General features: G+C 41.8%; 1 protein-coding gene across 10 annotated transcripts in view; it reads left to right on the top strand.

The window, feature by feature from the left end:
• MBNL2 (muscleblind like splicing regulator 2) overlaps nt 1-20,488 on the top strand; it is a 113,613-nt gene extending 93,125 nt beyond the window's left edge. For 6 of the 10 annotated variants that reach the window (XM_052785761.1, XM_052785753.1, XM_052785760.1 and 3 more), the window contains 3 exons: nt 669-704; nt 2,133-2,227; nt 17,534-20,488. In XM_052785761.1, the coding sequence (XP_052641721.1) occupies nt 669-704; nt 2,133-2,227; nt 17,534-17,548 (146 nt within the window). In that variant the 3' untranslated portion in view covers nt 17,549-20,488. The remainder of the gene's footprint in view (nt 1-668; nt 705-2,132; nt 2,228-17,533) is intronic. The other 4 variants (XM_052785756.1, XM_052785759.1, XM_052785755.1 and 1 more) reach the window with 2 other exon arrangements.
• The last annotated feature ends 632 nt before the right edge of the window (nt 20,489-21,120 follow it).

Here is a 21,120-nt window from a genome sequence, read left to right as displayed (position 1 = left end):
CTAGGCACCAAAACTAAACTGCATGGCAGGCGAGCAGTCCTTCAGAGCATCTTTGAGGAGCCTTTTGCTGGAACGTTACACACTTTCAGGTGTTTGGCTTGGGGAATTGTCACAGTAGTGTTTTCTTCAGTCAGAAGCACCTCTCCACCTCTGGTGTTGTGTTAAGAACGAGTACATTAACATCAAACGCAAATTTGGCAAAGCCCCTGCAGAACAATATCAGCTAATTCCTTTTTAACTTCTTTCTCTGCTGCATATCAAAGAGTTGGTGAATGTTGATCTGTGCAACATTGAGCTGTCTGAATTATGCAGTGAGTTCTAAAATTCCCCAATAATGTGATATTTAACCAAAGATGTTTCTATAAACAAAAACCTGTTGCTGCAAAAGCACTAAGTGAAAGGATAAAAGTACTAAATAAAAAAGTTTATGAAGTAACTTGTGGATACACAGAAACGTGCCAAAAGTCACACAGTATACTCAGGAGTTTAGTAAGAACATAATCACCTTTTTTGTGTTAAAGCGAAACTATGAATGACCTTACAGTTTCATTTAACTAACTTACTTCTCTGTGGTTATGCTTGAATCTCACTTTGAATGTTAACTCTAAACAGCTAACCTGTTTCTTCCCTTTATCCACTTTTTTCACCTATCATTGCATGACACGCAGGGTCAGTTTTGTGCATGACACCCGCTACCAGTATTGGTAGGTTCCAAATTTCTTTATTGATATCTTTTTATACTGTATATGATGTATATTCACTTGTTTCAAGAATCCTAGGCAAGATTTAGACACTGACTAGAATTAAAGGTTCGCTTGTCTTTCTGGTTGACTTTGTAGAGTGTTTAGATCTGTAGATGAAAGCTGCAGTTTAGATGTGATATCACCTGCTATAACAACTACACTGCAAAAGCATAATACCATGAATTCCAGTCTGCTTTTCAGTTTTCAAAGTTTTATTTCTCTTTATATTTTATAATGTCTAGTACTATAAAATCATAAAATACTGGAAAAAGCCAGCAAATTTCATCAGTGTTTTAAAGTTTCATAGTGGTGTGCCTATTTCTCCTTTTTGCTGTGTGTTAGAAAGTTTTATCAGCGTTTCCCAGAAATGCCTACTTTGATCCACAGAGGTTCTGTTGAAACCCGTAATCTGAATCTTACTCCTCCTTCAAATATATTTGCAGCTTGGAATTAACATTTTGGGCATGCAAAATGGAAGTCCAGTGCAACAGCCTCTAAGATGGAAAAGCAATCTTTCTTTTATTCTATAGCCCTATCCCAGTTATTATTTTTTTTGTGGTACTACTCAGATAAGCAGTTAAAATATCAAGCCTTTAAAACATCAAGTTAATAATTCTCCTCCCATGAAGATGCTGATTAAAATTCATTCTTAAAATGAGCAAAAGCAGCGACTTCCACAAAATCGACCTTGCTTTTTTGGATCAAACAAAGTAGTATTTAAATCAGGAAAATTATTATCATCCTTCTCCTGACTTTTGCCTCAAAGCAGATGGTGATTTAACTCTGATAAAGTCTAACAGTTATGCAGTGCTAGTGGAAAAAAAATGCATAAATTGGATTATAAAGGAAGCCAGCGAGTATCTGGCTTACTTCAAAATGAAGATACATGAAAATAATTCATTTTTATATTGTGCTTAAAAATGAAGATAAACGTTTATCATTTTCCTTCCCAGTACAAACCACTGTATTTTTTTTTTTTTTAGTAGAATTTTATTTTGGAGTGCTTTATATCGATACTGGGGGAAAACAAATTGCCCATGTAATAATTCTCAGGTTAACGGGCTATTTTGGTGGAGACCTCATTTGCGCAAGTAATCCTCTTCTTAGAGATAACACCCACGTTTTCAATGGTCCTTGCTCTTTTTTCTGGGAATCGCCGATTGTGTTGACAACCTTCCTTTAATTGTACTTGTAATAAGCTATTTTCCCTTTTTTTTTTTATTTCTCCGCCACGCTTTCTCGCTTTGCACTGTGATTGCATGCCATCTGCCGGTTTAACCCATGACGATGGCTTGCCGCTCTTGATATTCACCATGCCAAAAATACCACTTCTCTTACCATAATGCTGCACCCTCCTGTTCATTGCTTCCATGGTTCCCCTCCTGAAAGTACCCATGATGCACAACGCTACGGCCGCCACTGTCTCTGCAGCAACAACTCCTGCAACAAGTGTTCCCTTCGCCGCAACAGCCACAGCAAATCAGGTTTGCTCCTTTTAAAGCTTTCTTTCACAAGATCCCTAACTCTAAATGAGTGCTGAGATTTTTATTTTAATTTTTTTTTTTTTTTTAACAAAAAAAATTCTCCCGGAGAATTTTTTTTTTTCTGTGTTTACCCCATCAAATTTTACTTTTATTTTTAAGTCGTTTATAGCAAGTGTTTGTGGGACAGGTTGCACTTATTTAGAGTTAACATTTGTTGCAAATAATGATGTAGCTGTGTTTTGTGTTGCGATGTTTGTACCTAATTATTGTGTAATTAACCCAGCTGGAGTTAGAGTCACCATAGTACTGGACTACTTACAAAAAGTCTATTATTAACTCCTAAGTTCAAGAGGAAGATCGTCACAGGTTTCAAACGTTCAGGTGTGTTAATGTAGCCTTCTCCATGCCGTGTGTGGAAGTGACTAATTTGTAAGCATGGAAGCTGTCTAAAATCACAAGCGGGACAAGGCAGCTGAAAAAAAAAAAAAAGAAACAAAATTGAATGTTTTCTGTAAATGCTAGTGATCAAAACAGCACTCGAGATATTTATGACTATGCCTGCTTTATGTTTCAAAGTGTATCTCTAACCTGGGAATTATATTTCCCTAAGGAAGGACGTTGTTACAAAGAACCCCCAGGGTTATTGGCAGAGGCAGGCTAGGAAAGATGATACTTTCTCCTTTTCTTCTGTGGTTTGTTATGTTAATGGCAGTTTTCATTTTGGTAGGGTTTCCCCCTCCTCCTGTAGGACTTGATTCCCAGGGAAGACGTATCTATTGCAGCTCAGAGCACGTAGCTTTGACTCCTCCATTGGGGCTGTAGAGATTCCCACCCCGATGCGCCCGGCATCTGCCAGGAGAGGGGTTTGCCCAGCAGTTGGGTCGCTCCGGCTTTTCTGTTCCTTTGGGACCATGCTGGGGCACTTCCACCTGAGAGCCGTTTTCCCTCAGGTTTTGAGAAGTCAAACTGAGGAGGAAGCAAGCAGATTTCCTCACCAAGAGAAAGCAAAGGGCTATGTCCCCATCACCTTTCCTTGTGTTGCTCCTGGCCAGACCAACAAACTGTTGCAGACCTAGTAGAAACGTTTGCCCATGGATTCATTTCCCTCCACCTGCCAAGGAATTACAAAGAGATCAGTGAAAATATTTTGCTTAATAATGTTATACCAGCAGATTTATCTTTTTTTAACTGTCAGTCCAAAACTATTTAAGTATCCCATGGAAAAAAACAGAAGTTGCCGCAAGAGTTTATTTATAATAATTTAGGAAAAATATACTACCTCTGAAATACACCCTACTTTCTTAAAAGAAACACAAACCAGTCCGTTTTCTATATTTTTTTTGAAAGGCTCGTTTGCCAACATTGTGGTGTTTGTGCTTCTAGTATTTTCACCAAAAGAGGGTTGTCGTTTTGTGCATTGTTTTCTGAGAGCCAGCTTGTTTTAATGAAAAATATGCTTGGGACGAGGAGGAAAGCGCAGCAGACAAGTGGTACATTCCACTGTCCTTCCCAGAACAGCGTCTGCAGCAGAAAATCGTTTGGTGGTATCCAGTGTAGTTTTGTGATCCCGAAGTGGTGACAGAGGGAGTTGAAGATGCTGAGGGACTATGAGAAAACGGGGCGGTTTGGGGAGGGGGGTCAGCTGGGGACCCTCTCCAGCACGGGAACGCAGCTGGGGCAGCCCCACCACCCGCACTCCTGAGCACCAGAGGGGCTGACTGTAGCTGAAGTAGAATAAATACATGTACACCTACAAAAGGACCAGTAAGCAGTCTTTTTTTTTTTTTTTTTTTTTTAGTTAATGGGAATATACATGTAACTGGTGCCATTGGGGAGACATAGGTGTGCCTTAATGCGCTTTCACATCTAGCAGGTCAGCAGGCAGAGCCCCTCCTTTCCCAGTACTGATTTTATTTGCGTTGGAGGATTAGAGCATTTTAAATATAACAGGAGTTGTAAAAAGTGTCTGTCTGTATTTATTTAGTTTGCTATATATTTGTGTGTGTGTATACGTATAACTCCATGCTGAAATTAAAGGGTAGTTTAACACGGGGATGGGTTTCCACTTGTTTAACTTCAGCCATTAGGGTCCTGCCTCTTTCTCTTGCCTGTGGAAGGAGCGTAGGTGCGTAACCAAAGCTCGGCACCACTGCACGTGGAGGAGATGACTCCCACCCCAGCAGCTTTTCTCGTTGGCTTCTGTAGCGTGTGCCATCGCTGTCTTTTTCTTCTCACTCCTGTCTTTGTTTTAGTCATTGCAAATCTTTAAAAGCTGCTGTAGAAAACTGTGTATTTGAAAGTAAGGAAAGTAGTAGTAGCTACTTCTTTTTAAGAGGCAAATCTCCAAGTTTGCTGTTTCTTTCCAACCTCTTAAGAGTTGGAGACAAAGGTACAACACTGGGAAAGGTCCCATAGTAACTCTGTGGTCCTAACTCTCAGTATTTCTTTAGCCCAAGAAACACAGAAGCAGCAGGTAATTAACTTGGGTTCTTGGTCATAACGTCCTTTGTTTGTGTCCTCTTCTATGGATTTAAACTCTCCCGTGTATTTCAGAAAAGGACTTTTCTATTCCCATGTAGATAAAATTTCCTTTCCTGGTCTGTGCCACACTGCTTTACATATCTGTGGGATATGGTTTCCTCTTTCCAGTGTCTCTACTGCACTTTTTTAATCAACCTGCAGCCCATCCCATTTTGGCTCCTATGGCTTCTCCTTACAATGCCAGCCATGAAAAGACGGTTGGAGCAGGGCTTAATCATTTAGCTCAATATCATTTGGCTTAGTATTCTGGCCTGGGGAAAGATGACTGGACTTCCATGGGTTGAATGTGATGATCCCGGTGTCCTTGAAGCACCAGTGGAAGGAAAAGTCAACATCCCAAAAGTTATGGAGTCTCAGCTGACGGCTAAAAAAACCTAACTCCTCTGTTGGGTCCAGTAAATTATTTAGTATGTGCTGTCAGCTTGTATTTTGGAAAAAGATGAACTATGTCTCATGTCTTCTGTATGTCCTTTCTTTCTGCAAATAACATGAGTAACAGCTCAAAATGTGCCTGCGTTGACACATGCACAGCTGGTCATGCTTGGCCAGCAACTCTACACCTTGCGTGTTCAATGTATGGCACGAGGCACGTGAGAAGATTGTGTAGGGTTAAGGGCTATACCACAGTACATCCATGCAGGGTGACACCAGTTAAGAATATATGGAAACTTGGAAGTCTCTTGCTTTTCCTGACTTAGAGAAGTTAGGTTTTAAAACGAAAATAATTTTCTGGCAGTGTACTTCATAGGGGAGGAGAATCGCTTTCGCTCAGTGCAATGAAAACAGGATGGAGCAAAAGTGCTTTAGCAAACCCTGTTTTACAAATCCCGATTAAAACCTGACTCAGCCGATACCAGAGCTGGTGGTGTTGCCGTTTGTTCACTGCGTGTGGACATCTTGTGAGGGGCTGTCCCCACTGACTCTAGCTGCCAGGCTGTGATGAGAGGGTATGGAGGTGGGCACTTCAGCTTGGGATTGCCAGTGAAAGGCAGGTGGACTTCCAAAGGTACGCGAGGAGTCCAGGAGCGTGACGGGTCAGAGGTGAGAGGTCCTTCTCCTTCTCCTCTTCCCCCCTTCACAACTGCTCCAGCCGTTCCACCAGAGTGGGGCTGGAAGCCGCAGCTGCTTAACCTCACTTCAGGGTTAGATCCTTCATGAACTTAGGTTCAGTCGTTGTTTGGGAATGCTGACAACGTTTTCTTGGAGGTTGGAAGCAGCAAAATTCCAAGTAGTGTGAAATGACGGTGAGAAGCAGCATTAAGGGATGTATACGGAGGGCTTGGTCCTAGCTCCCTCTAGTGCATGCATGTGGGCAGAGGTATGTAAAACATCTTATTTAAAATATTAATACAGTAATTGTGTGTAAATATATACTTCAGAGATCTTTAACAAAGCTTTTAATTACTACTCCTGTAGCTAGTGGACTAGCAGTACTCGACCAAGCAAGGAAACTGTTACCTGCTCAGCTTCGCTCACGGGTAGCCAGAAGATTTCACAGAGGATGATCTATCTTAACATTATTTGAGAGAGGTGTTATTCTGAATTCCGGGACTGAATTTTGATTTGGAACAATGCCAACACCTGCTTTGGGGGGCTTTAAATTTCTAATTACTAAATGTCTTTAAATTTTCTTCTCACTTCTTTGAATTTCTTCTTACTACTGCTTCATTTACATATATGCATTGGTGAGTCCTACAAGGATTAAAAGGACTCAGCCTGAAATTAAGACACCTAAGTGTTGGTGTCTGAGTGTGGGTGTATACATGCAAGCTAGAAGTTTAAGTACCCATTGTAGACCGTGAAGGTTATCAGCAGAGTCAGATGAAGTCTGGAGAATAGTCTGATTCATCCTTCAAAAGTCACACAGGGCTTGGTTCAGTTGCCTAAACATGTGTCTACTGACATTTAAGATTGTCCTAAGATAACCTTGGATGTCTAGGTTATCCAAGACATTTTGACAAGCTTGGTAGATGCAATACAGGACCTACAGACAAATCTGCACACTTCTGAACTGGCAGCTGGACGACGGGCAGGAGACCTTAGCCCAAATGGTACTACAAGCCTGGTGAGCAAGTGACCTGAGCCTGCAGTGGGTGATCACATGGAGGCTCCATTGGCTTCCTGACTAGGTTGTATCACCCCGCTGACTGCGACGGGAGGTTAAGACACCAGGATTTCTGTGTCTTAATCTGTGTCCTCAAGCTCAGTGGGTGCTTCCTTAGTTCTTGGTTATTACAGGGCAATTACCAAATTCCAAATGATTTTAAAGAAAATAGTCTTGCTCACATTACTTCAGTACAGAACAGTACATGGCTTTATTTTCTCTAGCGATGAAAATGGGCCGAAGACTGACAGTATAAAAATAGCATTACAGAGAATGCTGCTTAAAGATGTTATTTAGTGACAACATTATTCTACTGGTTATATGACCTTTAACCAAGAAGGAAAAATTAAAAGGCATGTCAGAAAAATGAAATACTCATAGGCCATGTCTGAAAAGAAGCATAAGATCAACAGGCTGTCTCATGCTAAGGCTTGTGATTATCTAGCGCAGCTGTTTGAAGTTATGCATCAGTGTTCGCGCTAAATTAGGTGGCAATTATGCAGATATTAATTAAGAAATCATTCAGTAGCCTTCAGTTTTGTCAAAATCTGTAAAAATACAATGAAGTGAAAATAAAAATAGTTATGTTACATTTGAGTGCCACAAACAAAAGGACAATTAAAATGTTTGCCCCAGAATTCAAAAAGTAGTTAACATAACGTAAAATACAAACATGCCAAATGTTCAACGGGGATTTGAGACTCCGTGCGTGGCAGCTCCCTCGGTAGGGAGGTGAGCCGGGACGTGCAGCAACAGAGCACTTCTCCTTGCCAAGGCGCCCGCAAAGGCAGCCGCCGCTCCCAAAGGAGGCAGATTCTCCTTAGACAAAATGTCCTGTGGCACCTACTCGAGCTAATTTCTCCTTCTGCAGAAAGCAGAAGCACCAGTTGCTCCCTCTTGCAAATATTCCTTGGTGTCCTCAAAAAGGGCTTCCTCTCCAGTCTACCCATCTAAGCCCGGGAAGCCTTCTGGCAGGGCAGAGGGCTGAACTCAGTGCTGCTGACGAGGCTTCTTCTGTCTCACATTCCCTGTCTTCCTTGTGGAAACCTGCCAGACTTGTAAACGGGGAGAAAAGTAGCAATATACCGAGAAAATTAATTGAAAAATCTGGAAGGTAATAGGAAACGGCCTTTTTTGTTGGTTGAAAGCAAGCTTTTGAGAAGGAAGGTGGGAAGGGGAAACAAATGTTATTTACATCTTTAGTGCCAGTATACAACAACGTTACAAATAAAAGCCTATCCAAAATTCTTGTTAGTGATTTGAAAAGCTTTAGTTGCAATTTCTAAGGGAATGGAGGAACAGGTAGGAAAGCGCTTCTGCTGTGAATAGTAAGTATCTAAACAATTTCTGTGGGTTTTTTTGACTGAAAGTATTGGTCTAAAAATTCCATAAAGTCCCAAGTTAAATACTGCTGTAGGAAATTTTGTTCTAACAACGGAGAGGGCGATTTGAATCTGACATGAAAAAGTCGAAAAAAGGGGACAGAGGAACAGTTTCCTTTTTCAGACACGTCATCAGAGGGGATGCTTGCAGGGAGCGAGCCCTGGGCAGAACAGTGTTGGGCATCTAGCGAGCCCATGTATGGTGCCACGCTGCTCCACGTAGAGGTACCGGCGAGCCCTGGCATCTGGGATTGCAGGACTGGGCATCTCACCTTGTACCTGCACCAGGCTGGAAAAACTAACCTAAACGATCCTTGATCATGAAGAGTCATTTCTCTAGAGAAGGTATTTGAATAGCAATAGCTTGTCACGGTAGGAAAGGCAAACTTAAACCACTTGCTGCCTCTTTCACGCTAGACACCCAAGAATCGCAAACCTCAATTCAGTCAAGTTACCGTGTCTGAAGACACTGAGTTACATGTAAGTAGCTGTAACTTTCAGAATTAACAGTTTGCAGGCTCAAGAAGTGAGAGTTTCCAATGTTAAAGCCCACAACAAATCTCAAGCAGTGTCAAGAAAAGACCCTTTGAATTGCCTTGAAACAACTGACGTTACAGAAGACATGGCAAAACTTTTTTTTCTTAAACTGTAAGGCAGCAAGGAAGCAGAGCCAAAAGATTACCCTAGGAAATGTAAAGGAACTCTACCTCATGCAAACTTTAACCAAGTCTTTGTTTTACTTTTAGTAACAACTTTTGGTCTCTTAAGATAGCGTGTTGTTTCTGTGTAGATGATGAAGACTTCTGGCAGGCTTGCATACAGAGTTTTAGAAGAAGTGGAAAATCTCTGTTTTGGGGTTTTTTGTTTTTGGTTTTTTTTTTTTTTTTAGAAATTCTCCCCTCACACCCCCCCCGCCCCTGTAGACAAGGACTGAAACCTGACTTCCTCTGATAGCCGACTAGATGGCACTATCACATAATGTGAGCAGTAAGCAAAGGCAAACGCTCTATTTCTTTTATATAACAAAAATCAAGACATATTTCCTTTCCTGTTATAGACAGGTTGAGCTTTCATGTCATTGCAATTAAAAAAATATATTTATGTTTGATATGATAACTTCCTTTTGTGTTCTTGCTTTTAATTATTCAACAAATTATACTTTGACAAGTTGAGTAAAAGTCTTTTGGGGCATATATTTATTATTTAAACATAGGAAAATTTTTCTGAGGTCAACTCATTTTGTAGGCATTTGGGGAAAAATGAGTTTGTTTCATTGTGCTTAGCATGTACACACAGCTCATGTGGTCTGGTTTTTTCCATCATAAAATTTTAACAACACAGTGCAGTGCAGAGCAGAGCTGCAGATGTACTTGTTTGGGATTCTGTTCTTTGAAATAATTGCATCTGGACATCACTAGCCGCTCCAACTGTTTTCCCTTGAATTAAACGAATATCATATTTTTATCTCAGTGTACGATTTATTGCCCACCAGAAATGCCAGTCTTTGGCTTTGAGCGTGCAGGAGGCTGCCCATGTAACAGCAGTGGAAATATCTATTTATTTATTTATTTGTTTGCTTGTTGTACCTGTCGTGACTTTCAGCTTGAGGCAGAGATTTGTTAACTTTGACTGACTTAATTTTTAGTGCAATATTATCTGCAGTGACACACAATAGTATGTCTGTCTGTTTATGTGAGAGTATTCAGACAAGAAGAAAATTAAGGAAGCGGTAAGCAGTCAAAAGTCAGGAACGTTAAGATTTCCTCAGATAAGTTGGAAGTATAGTGAGTTTTATAACACTGACACAAGTGCTGTAAGTGTGGTGTCTGATGAGTAACCTCGATGAACGTAAGTTTGGTACCTTTCCTGGTTTGAGTTTAGTTCTGGATGTTGCAGTGGACCATCTCTTGCTTGGAAGGGAGTCTGAACTGGAGCGCCAGGTTTTGGGAGAGGAGGGGTTTCAGAGCAGCGGTCGCAGCGTAAGCGCTAGCCGTGCTCTGCGTGCGGTGGCCGTGTTTGCCTAAGAGGGATGCCATGTACGTAGTGGCAGCCTTGTCTTGCATGATTTGGGCATGCGTGATGTGTAAGAGGAAAATATAAAGCGGGTTTTGTTAAAAGAAAAAAAAAAAAAGCTAGGTGAGGACACCTAAGAAAATGCAGGTTTGGAGAAGTAACACCCCTACAAGAGGAATACAAGAGGAATATGGGCACTTTCACAGGTAATGCACAACTTGCGCTTGGCCTTTCACTCCTTTGTGCTCTCAGTTCCTCTGCGTAAGCCTATTCTGGCAGTTTCTAAAATTCAAGAAGAGAAGGAAAATGACCTGAAAGTAGGAAGCAAAAAACACAGATGATTGCAGTAGCTCAGACCTGCTAAAAGGTAAAATTGAGTGGCTATTCAAAACAGTCGCTGTACGGGTGCACCTAAAATACTACAGCAGTGGTTTTCTCATTTCTCTGTAGTCTGTCTGCTGCCTGTGCGATTAGTTAAAAATAGGTTTTGGTAGAATGTATTAGAGTATGTTATGATAAATTTTTAGTACTGCATTATTTATTACTTTAAAGAGGAATAAATAAAGCCAGATGGCTTTCATTTTTAAAACAACTACTCCTGTTTCTTCAGAGTGAGTAAATACCTATTAAGTTGAACTTAAATATTATACATTATTACTTGAGTAAATACCTATTGAAGCTCATAAGCATGCTAAGGAGTTGGCAGCACAAGTGGCTTTGGACTGTCTTTCAGGACCTTGAGAATATTAACTGAGAAGAATGATGCTGTTGAACCCTTGAGCCCTTTGGGATGCAGTAGTTGCCTTGATCTTTTTTTTTAGATCGTCAGGATCCAGACAAAGTCTTTGTCAGCTTTATGACACCCTGATGGCCAACAGCTTGTGCCTGATGGAATGAAAATGTGCTAGCAGATGTGTCCACTTCAGCATGGACATTCCGACCCTCAGCCATTTCCAGAGGCGTATTATCAACGTATGGGACAGGCAGAACTGCGCATGCTCAGATTTAGGGAAGAAAAGAGAGGATGGAGCAGGGCACCAAAATTACCACGTCAGGGGATGGGCTGTGAGAAAGCCAAGCAAATAGGACCTCCACCCCTCAGGAAACACCTGATGCCCCCGGTATTAGTCACCGTATGGGCAGGCAACCAAGGAGATCATCTGTGGCCTAGACATCTCACCCTTTGTATGCAAATCAGGGGTCATCTTATCAATGAGCAAAGTAGGCGAATGTATTGGGGAGGCATTGGGTTAATGGAGAAGCAATAAGATAAAAATCCTCCTTCACCCCTGAATTGAGGAGAGGTCCACAGTTAGTGAGAAAAACGAAGCACGTATACATTAAATCATAATATGCTGGAAATGAGAATGAGGTTTCTGGCCACCAAGGGAGGAGGAGTAGCAAAGGGAAGAAGCCAGCGAAGCAAGGTGGAGCTCCGTGTGTTTGTGAGAAGTGATGAAGCGTTCGGCAGTGATAGCAGAGGTAACAAATTGCTTTCAGCAGGTCCCTCCAACCCTATTGGTAGTTCCTTCAGGATTTGTCTGGGGATACGTTTATTCGGGTTTTTTTTCTTTTCAGTGTTTGCAGACAGCCCTGTAGAAAGATGCTAGTCTGACACCAGTTCTACAGGGGTACCAGCTGGTGACCATGAATTTTGAAAGTGGAAAGGGACAAATGAGTGAGGCAGGCCTGAGGCTAGGTGGGTGCACGAATGGGCAAATATATTCGGTAGAGACGAAGAAGGGAGGCTCTCGCGGCCGTGACGAGACCTGCGATGTAGTGCAGACAGTAGGTCAGGAGGGACTTCCAGCGGGGGATTACAGCCGGGGGCAGGACCAGGAAAGAGGCCAGGACAACAGCTAAGGTGGGAGAGATGAGGCGTGGGTACCCGAGCATCTTTCGCCCTGGGCGCTGGGAGCAGGCAGGCGGCTTTTAATGCAAGCGAGAGGTGGAGCCGGCTCAGCTGTTAGCCAGCTGAGGACAGGGGCAAATCCCGTCCCTTGGGGGAATGTCGGCGGGAGTCCTGGGGTGGGGGATTGGAAAGCTCAGGTTGGTGCTCCGGGGAGGTGCTGCTGCTGAAGCCGTGGAGAAATAGGAGGTGAAATAGTCCATCTGTAAGGCTGTGTAAAAATTAAGTAAGACCAAGTGCAACTGATGTGATAGTGATTACTCTCAGTAAATGTCTGAATATTTACTCATCCTTTTCCACGTTTGATTAAAAAAAAAAAAAGGCTTTCATTTTGAAGAAAAAGAACAAGGCTCATGTCACAGAAGAGCATTCTAAGAGAAAATGAAAAATAAAGAGATGGAGGCATTTCCCAAAGGCATGGAGAAATATAAATAGTCTTGGGTTTCATGTCAAAGGGAAGAAATACTTGGTGTTAGTGTTATTTTTAGAAAACAGGAGAAGTTATGAGACAGCCTGATATGAGTCGGCTGTCCGAAAATATCTGACGTTTTTAATGTATACCCTAGATGTATCTGACCAGTCTGCTACTCGTGTGAAAAACATTAAAATAGAAAATGTCACTGTGGTAGGATTCATCTGTCCTGCCGCAGGTGTCTAAAAGTTAAATACCTCAGTGTGAACTATTTGCCGCAGACTCTTACATTTGGTGGAGGCGAAAAAAGCATCATGAGTTGATAATCAGTCTCATGCTAAAATAAGTTGCCTGAGGTAGGCTAGTAAGATGTAAAATAGGGTGACCAGCTGAGGCGTACGTGTCTGAAATCATCTGAGATGAATCTTGCCTACAAGAAACTCCTATTACTACATAGCTTTTAAAATGAAAGGCTGAGCGGTCTAAAATGTTTACTACGTATGAGTTCATGTTTGGAGGGATAAGTGCTTCGCAATGTGGAGGTCAAATATGATCTTAATGCCCCCTTAAAATGTCTTAATGTTTATAGAGCAAAGTGTGGTTTGGAGAAATAATTTCAAAACTTCTGAAAGAGAAAAATGTCAGACGTAGATGCAAAGTCATGTTTTCCAGCTGATCCACTGTGACAGGTCTTTAGTTGAACAAGAGTTCATGTGCACTGAATTCATGCAGAATGGTAAATTTTCTGTATTCATCGTTGTATAATAAATCTGGGACTGGCAACAGAATTTGACACAGAGAGAATAAAGAAGCTTTATGAGTTGTAGCTTCAAAACAGAAAAACTCAAGCCAAACGGTGTTCTTGAAATTCCTAGTACCCAGTCGTGATTCTAGGTAATTTGGTTAATTCTGTGAATTCTGTCAAGTAAAGCAGTGCACGTAGTAACCTGGGTGTCAGTGAAGAGTTCACAAAGGTGGAATTTCCACCTCAATTTAAAAGAGATTCTCAATTTTACTTTTTAAGTCTTGAGACAATAACCGAGCACAGCCGCCTTTGCTGGTTCTGAGGAAATCCCAGGCTGATGTCGATTTGTCTGCAGCGTACCACGGGTTGGTAGTTCGGTGAGAAGCTGAAACCATTGGCAGTAACGTCTCTCTTGGTTGTCATTCCTGTGGATGACGCTGCAGAACAGTATCACCATTAGGAGCAACACTGGCTGAATTTAGGGATATTCTGTGTTGCACGGGGCCCTTAATGACCACTGTGGTCAGTCAGAGGTCCTGAAGGTAAAGGTCTAAAAGAGCCGTGCTCTGATACAAAAGAGAGAAAGTCTTGGCATTTGGGAGCTGAAAATGTCACCTCTAGAGGGCTGGAAAATTTGGAAAAGCAAATGCTTCTTGGCGTTTAGAACTTAGTTTGCAGAAATTTAGGTTCGCTCTGTGTATTACTAATTTCAGTGAGGTCTAGTAACTAACATTGGCACAATTTCAGTGATTTTAGTCTGAAAGGTAGCCAGCTTTCTGGCACTTCAGATGGGTACCAAGCAAGGGTACCCTCTGTCTGTGATTGCCTCCAAAAAACCACCCTTTGCTGTTATTAAATCTTCTGTGCATTACTACCCCAGACTGTAAGTGCCAGGCCATTCTGCTTATGCTAGAAATAGTGTTCTTATTAGATCTCTTACTGCAGCAGCAGCAGGTGTGTGTTCTGGCACGTCTGTATCCACACCTCTGGATCTTACCCACGCAGAGCATGAGAAAGTGCTTTCCCGTGCTTGACCTGTAGACCTTTGTACGTGGGACAATGCACACTCGTTGTAGAGTCTTATTTTTCCGTTTTTTATACATATATATACACTACGGTAAAAGCGTCAATACATTATATCAAGTTGCTGCGAAGTATAACGATATAATAGTACCACTGCAAATAAGAGAAGTCATATATATGTACACTTGAGATGTAATTCTTCAAAGAGTAGCGAACATGAAGGTTGTTGGACCTATGTACAAGTAACGAGGGAGCGCAGACTCTGTAGTAAGTGTTCGCAAGGATGTTCCTTCGTTGGTATGTTCTGCACAGCTGCTCCTTTTTCAGCATGCAAGCGATGGAGCAATTAGCAGCGATGCAGACTTAGATAGTGTCTGTCTTCCATCACAGTTTATTACTTTGTTTGTAGATTAAACAGAAGAGCTTCACAGTGTGTTTTCCATGTAAAGTAGTTCAGCATTTTATGTTTCTCTCTGTCAGACACAGTGAAACAAACAGTTGCAGGAGCTGGTACATGTGTATGTAGCTATGGCAGAGTTGTGATATCTTTTGGGAAATAGGGTGTGAACATATAATTAAAGACTACGGGGTATGTTTTGCACTTTGTGGCTAAGGTTAAAAAAAAATGTAGCTCCTCACTTCTGCATCTCCGCACTGGAGAAGCTTGTTCAGAAGGAGAGACTTGAGAGTTTGGTTTTTTTTTTTCCTTAGACGGACTCCTACGTGTACTAGAAATAGCCAGGGTGCCACATGCCCTAGTTGCGTGCCCGGCACGAGCGGCGGCGCGGCGAGGACGATGTGGTGGGAGCAGTCCGGCTCCGCGGCCGCCGGCAGCGGGAGAAGCGTGATGGCGAGGGCTCCGGCTGCTCCTCCTGCGCCCGCAGCCGCGTAAACAGGACGTGCTGGCGCACAGAAGGAAAGCGTTCGCATTGTCTTCGCCTTCCTGAGCTGCGAGAGGAGGGGAGAAACGGCAGGAACGGGGACGGGGCGGTGGAAGTCCTCACCTGGGCTCTGCCGCTCGCCGGAGCGGGGCAGAGAAGGGGTCCCTGCTCTTTCACGCTGCCCAGGACCCCTCCGTCCTGCCTGGCCGGCGGCAGGGTGACTTGCACTTGGGTTAGTCGAAGCGCCGGGGGTAGTCCTACCCTTTTGCCAAGAAGCAGCCTGAGGTTAGGCCGCCTGCCTTCTCTGTCGCACATTTTGGGGGAATTGGGAGCATCAGTCTTGCCGTGCTGCTTGACCTTTTAGGACATCTCGGCATAAGGGGCAGCGATCCGTCTCCGTGTACGGGGAGAAAAAAGCTACAGGAAAACGCAAGTTTATCCCCTCAAAAGTTGGCAGGCGATGTAGGCAGCTGCAGTGTCTGAAATTCTGGGCTTTTTTACACTGAGTAGATTTCAGGTTGTGTCCCATTAAATCAGACCTTAGGATCCCTTAAATACACTTCCGTGATTATGGCTGACCCAGTATAGCTAAAGCTGCTTTATTAATTACATTGACATGTTGGGTTGTAACATGCTAAATATATCAGTGCTGATAATCTCGGTCACTTCTTATTTTCAGCACAGCTACATTCTTCATACATACTGTCAAATCACCGTGCTGTAGATGGACCAGGGTTATCACAGGCAGGGCTTTATAATTTCAGCAAAGGTATTTCTTTGTTATTTCAATAGGAAACAGAAGATAGGCGATAAGCTAACAAACTCACAATGGGTGGAAGTTCATTAAAAATATATGTCCTTGTTGTATGTATGATGTATTTAGATGTTAAGCCCTTTGGAGCAGCAGGTGTTTGTACAGTGTCGTTACAATGGGGCCTCGCGTGTCACCAGATTTTCAGTGCTGATGGTAATCAAAGGTGACTTTTTGGCACGGCGGCAAGTGAGGTGGGGTCAGGGAGCTGGTCGGTGCATGCAGAGAGCAAGGCAGGTACGGTTGTGAGGTGTGTTAAAATGGGACTGGGCAGGGGACTAGAACAAGCGCCTTCCACGCAGAGGCGAGCGTGTTTCTTTTTGGCAATCTGTATGTCAGAGGTAGTATGTTGCTGAAGTTATTTTCAAAACACCTTTTTTTTTTCTTCTCCTTTTAAAATAAATATTGCATTAAGCAGCGGTCTAGTAATACACAAGTAGGTCAACATGCTGTCGTGACTGTCTTGCATACCACCCAAAAATACAGTTTAAAAATACGTCAAGTGCCAAATTAAGCAGGAAGAGCAGGCGATGCACTCTAATTCCTTGACTTGTGCTTAAGTCTGGTGCACAGATTAGCAGTGGCGTGATAAAATATCACACCCCTAGCTTTTGACATCGCTTCCACCGACAGCCATTTCAGGCAGGTGATGGAAATCTGGACTGTTTTCCAATACTGTGAACAGGTTGAGTCGGTTGCTGGGCACGTGGTGCATTTAACCTTCACCGTATTGGAAGCGCGAGAGTTTGCATCTGTAAAACAGTTGCTTCACCCTCAGTTTGAGACAGCGTGGAGGTAAAGCAGCAAGGTTAGTGACTAGCTAGGCACGCAGAGGTACCATTATCATCATCCCCCTGGATCTCCTGACATAAGGAAGCGTGAAAAAACCTCTCAAGTTCGCTGACCTGCAGATAATTTTTTTTAGGAAACAAGCAGCTGCTAGAAGTGCATTAAAAAGACACTTGAGCTTCTTGAAAACACCCAGCCCACTACGTCTTTTTGCTTGTTAGTGGCGAGGGGCCCTGCCTCCACCGTTTCCCCTGGTCGTTCCTGACTTTGTAGGAACAGGGTGGGAGCTGGAGCATCGCACCAGGCACCGATGCGCTTTTGAGCTTCCTCGGGAGGCGCGGGGCTGCTTCCCCCTCCGCTGACAGCCCCCCCGGGGCGATGAGGGTGCACACCCCACCCACGGCCAGGCCCTTCCTTTGTGGCTTCGGTGCCGTCTCCGGTATTTTAACACATAAAATACCCCCCCTCTGCATGTTCTCACGCACGTGAGGACGTGTGTGCGGGAGGAAGACCCCCAGGTTTGTGAAATGCAAACGCTTCCCGGGCAGCGTGGGGATATACGGGATGCTGTCCCGTACGGGATGCTGTCCCGTACGAGCTGCGCCGGAGCTTAGTTAGTCCAGCGCCAGCCACCTGGGCAAACTGCTCTCCCCGCGTCACCTAAAAGCGCGATCACGCTTTCCTTTCTCTTAACAGATAATCCTGAAATAGCCGGCAGGAGCGGAACGGAGTGTCACGAAGCCTCCCTGCGGACGGCCAAGCACGGCTACTGTACATACTACCCCGTCTCCTCCTCTCTAGAGTTGCCACAAACTGCATGCTAAGTCAAGAATTTGTTCTTACGGACAAATCACAAACTCGAAAAAGCTAGTGCTGCTATGTCATATATGAATATTAAATATGGTATGCTTACTATACTCCAACCTAAAATAGTTAACTACCTGATACCAGCTGTGATGTTTCAAGACATAAAGGGTAACATTTAGTTTTAAAGATTTTCTAAGCATAGTTTAATTCTTGCAAATATTGTCTTTTCTCCATAACTATACCTAACGGAAATGGTCCAGTTAAGTTAGTCTCATGAGATTCAGTGTTTATGAATCTTTCGAGCTCAGCAATAATTAAGTTGTATTGGCTAAAAACTTATCCCAGTTGCAGGTTTAATTTTCACCCAAACTATGATTGGGGTTTTTCTTCTTGGTTAAAAAAAAAAAAAAATCTTGGTTTTGCTCCCCTAGAGAGTTGATTCCAAGAGAGAGGAAGTGAAACGCAGCCCAGTGTCCTGCACATCACCCTGCCAATCTGAATATTTTTAGCCAGAAGTCCAAAGTAAAGCACAAATTCTTTAGATGCACATGGTTGGTGTTTGACTTGTATGGAGAAGTTGTATTTGAATCATAGCAGAATAGCAGAAGAAAATTTAAAAATTTTGCACAGTATGAACTTCATACCCCTTTCAATCCCCAAAAGAACAAAGTCTTGAGAATATTATTTTACAAGTATATTTATAATGTTTTTAAAAAAAGACTTTGCAGAAGTGCCTAAATTTTGTCACATCAGACTTGATGAAAGTGAGCCTGATGCCAACCGTCAAATCTCACCGGAAGCGAATAATCTTTCAAACTCATAGTCAGGTTACCAAAAAGATCCAAGCTGTTAAGAAGTAACTTCTAGAAGTGTAAAATCAAACAAACAAACAAAAAAGACCAAACTAACAAAAGACAAGGCGAAAAAGAAGGCTGTAGATGAAGACATTTGTATGATACTCTTAATTTAATTAAAAATTCAGTTGAGTCACTGAAACTTCATAGGTGACTTTAATCTAGACTATTAACTGAACACTAAGAATGTAGAATGAGATTCAGTTTAATAAATCATTACTGTATTTGCATTTTTTTAATTGGATTATAAGATTGTAACCAGATTAGAGTGGAGAAAAAAAATAGTTCTTTTAATTGTTTTTCTTTAAAAACATATTTTATGTCACAAAAGTATGAAGATATCTTTAATACAATTATATACATGTTATATATACATACATGCATATATATGGATGAAGCAGATTTTAATGTTGTTTACTTTTTTAAATACTTTGTTGATTTACAAGGTAATTATATATGTATAATTAAAATTTCATTTGTTTGATTTGAGATTTGTTTCAAGCACTATTGTACCAAATATTTCATATTTCACATTTTATATGTTGCACATGTATCACATAAATGACATAGTTTTTAAATTATTGTTTAAAAAAACAAGACAGCTGTTATAAGTGGATATTATGTATAATTGTTTGCAGCATAAGTTTTCTATGTGGACATTATTAGTGATTGCAGTATTTTAACTTAACCTCTTCAGATTGATTGTAAACTATTTTAAACTTTGGCAGCACTGCCTGTTCTGAACGACTGAAGGCACTAACCATATAATTATTTGTCTAGGAAATTATTTCCCAGGCTAAATCTTGTTTGTCCGATGTCTAATTACTATCTATTTATATATAAAGCTGGAGATTTGATCATCCGAAAGAAAAAAAAAATCACGATTCGATTGTAAAATTAACATAGTGCTTGTAACGTTGCGTTAGTTTTAATTTGTGGAAAAATAACGTATCTTAACTTGTTACTTAGCAGTTAAGGTATCACCATTATATACTATTAAAACACTAATATTTGTAGACTTTCTCAGTCATTATAACTAGGTAGTTGACACTGCAACTTGCCTATATCTGTCAAAGTTGTTTTTATTTTTTTATAATAGTTAATTTAGGCATTTGGGTAGCTTATTGTATAATACTAAATGGTAAATTATCCATGTTGTTTAAATATTTTATGTAGATAACTCTTCAAGACATTGTTCTGTGTGAACTTTTTATGTTTCGAAATAACTGTTATTCTATGTTTTTTACAATTAATCCAATACTACTATTTTTTGCCCATGGATGACAAAGCTTCAGATACATCAGGTCTTTCATCCAGATAAACTGACAGACAAAAAGAGAAAATGTATTTTTAATAAGAGATCCACTTTCCGACTTTATGACTTTGTAATATTCCTGAAAACTGTACAAGTACAAACCTATGCTAACAGTAAGGAGGCAATTACAGAGATGTGCAAATACGTGTACAACAGATTCTGCATTTTATTTATTTATAAAGTAATTTTATAGACTATTTCAAAATTTGGGAAGATCTAAAACTATTTTTCTGTATAAATATTATTTGCCAAAACTTTGTTTATATTTTAAAAAAAAGGTCTAATGAAAATGATTAAATTTTAAATGCTTTGTTTAATTAAAAAAAACCCAACAAATAAACCCCCCTAAAAGAACCATGAGATGGGCCAACACAGAGACAGTGAATACTGTAGCCGAGACATGGTTTCAAGTGACTTGGGATGTCTCAGTGTTTATTTTCTTCAAAGGATACAGCACTTCACCAAAATACCTTTTTGTTTGCCTCTCTCATCCAGCATAATTGACGACGCGTACGATGAATATTTCGGTAACAGTTAAAAGAAACCCCTCCATTCACTCTTTTTCCGCATATAACGACTAGTGGTCTGTTAAATAGCCATTCTATTTCTGTTGTGACGTTAAATTCATTCACCCAATGTACAACCACTGAAATAAAAAGAAGCATTTTAAAATGAGAGCGGAGTCGGGGCGATCCTTTCTTGTGGCGCGGCTCTGGGGAGAGGGGCCTGGAGTAACAAAAACAGTCAAAAGGAAGCGGAGGAGTCTTTAAAAAGTATATGTTTTGTTTTGGTGTTTTGTTTTGTTTTTTTTCCTTAATTGCCTGTTCAAGTAACAAATCCTTCAGTGCAACCCCCGGGTGCGGGACACACGCAGGTGCTATACGAGGAAGCACGTATACACTTCTCCTGCCGGAGTCGGGATGCCGAGGACGCCGCGCCGCGCGGCTTCAGCCCCGAACAGCCATTTCGTGCCCTTTCTGCCTGCCCGGGGCGTGCCGGGGTGCGGGCAGGCGGTGGTTATCCCAGCGGTGTGCCTAACCCTTGGGGGGGTTTTTTGCCGGCGCATCCTTCTGCATCCTCTTTTCTTGCCTGCGTCTCAGAGTATTCCACCAAGAAATAATCCCCATTATCTGCTAGTTCCTCTGGGGAGAGCAGCGTCGCAGAGGAGCCGCGTGCGCCAGGGCAGGGATCGCACGGTGACAGAGGAGGGATTAAAACCTCTGGCTTGCAGCTCCGTGGTTTCTTCACACCATCTTCTCTGATCTATTTTTTTAAATGCTTTAAAGAAAGGAAATAGAATTCCTGCA

Source organism: Harpia harpyja, chromosome 4 (genome assembly GCF_026419915.1).
Source record: "Harpia harpyja isolate bHarHar1 chromosome 4, bHarHar1 primary haplotype, whole genome shotgun sequence".
Classification (NCBI taxonomy): Eukaryota; Metazoa; Chordata; class Aves; order Accipitriformes; family Accipitridae; genus Harpia; species Harpia harpyja.
This window is presented reverse-complemented; position numbering and strand designations above follow the sequence as displayed.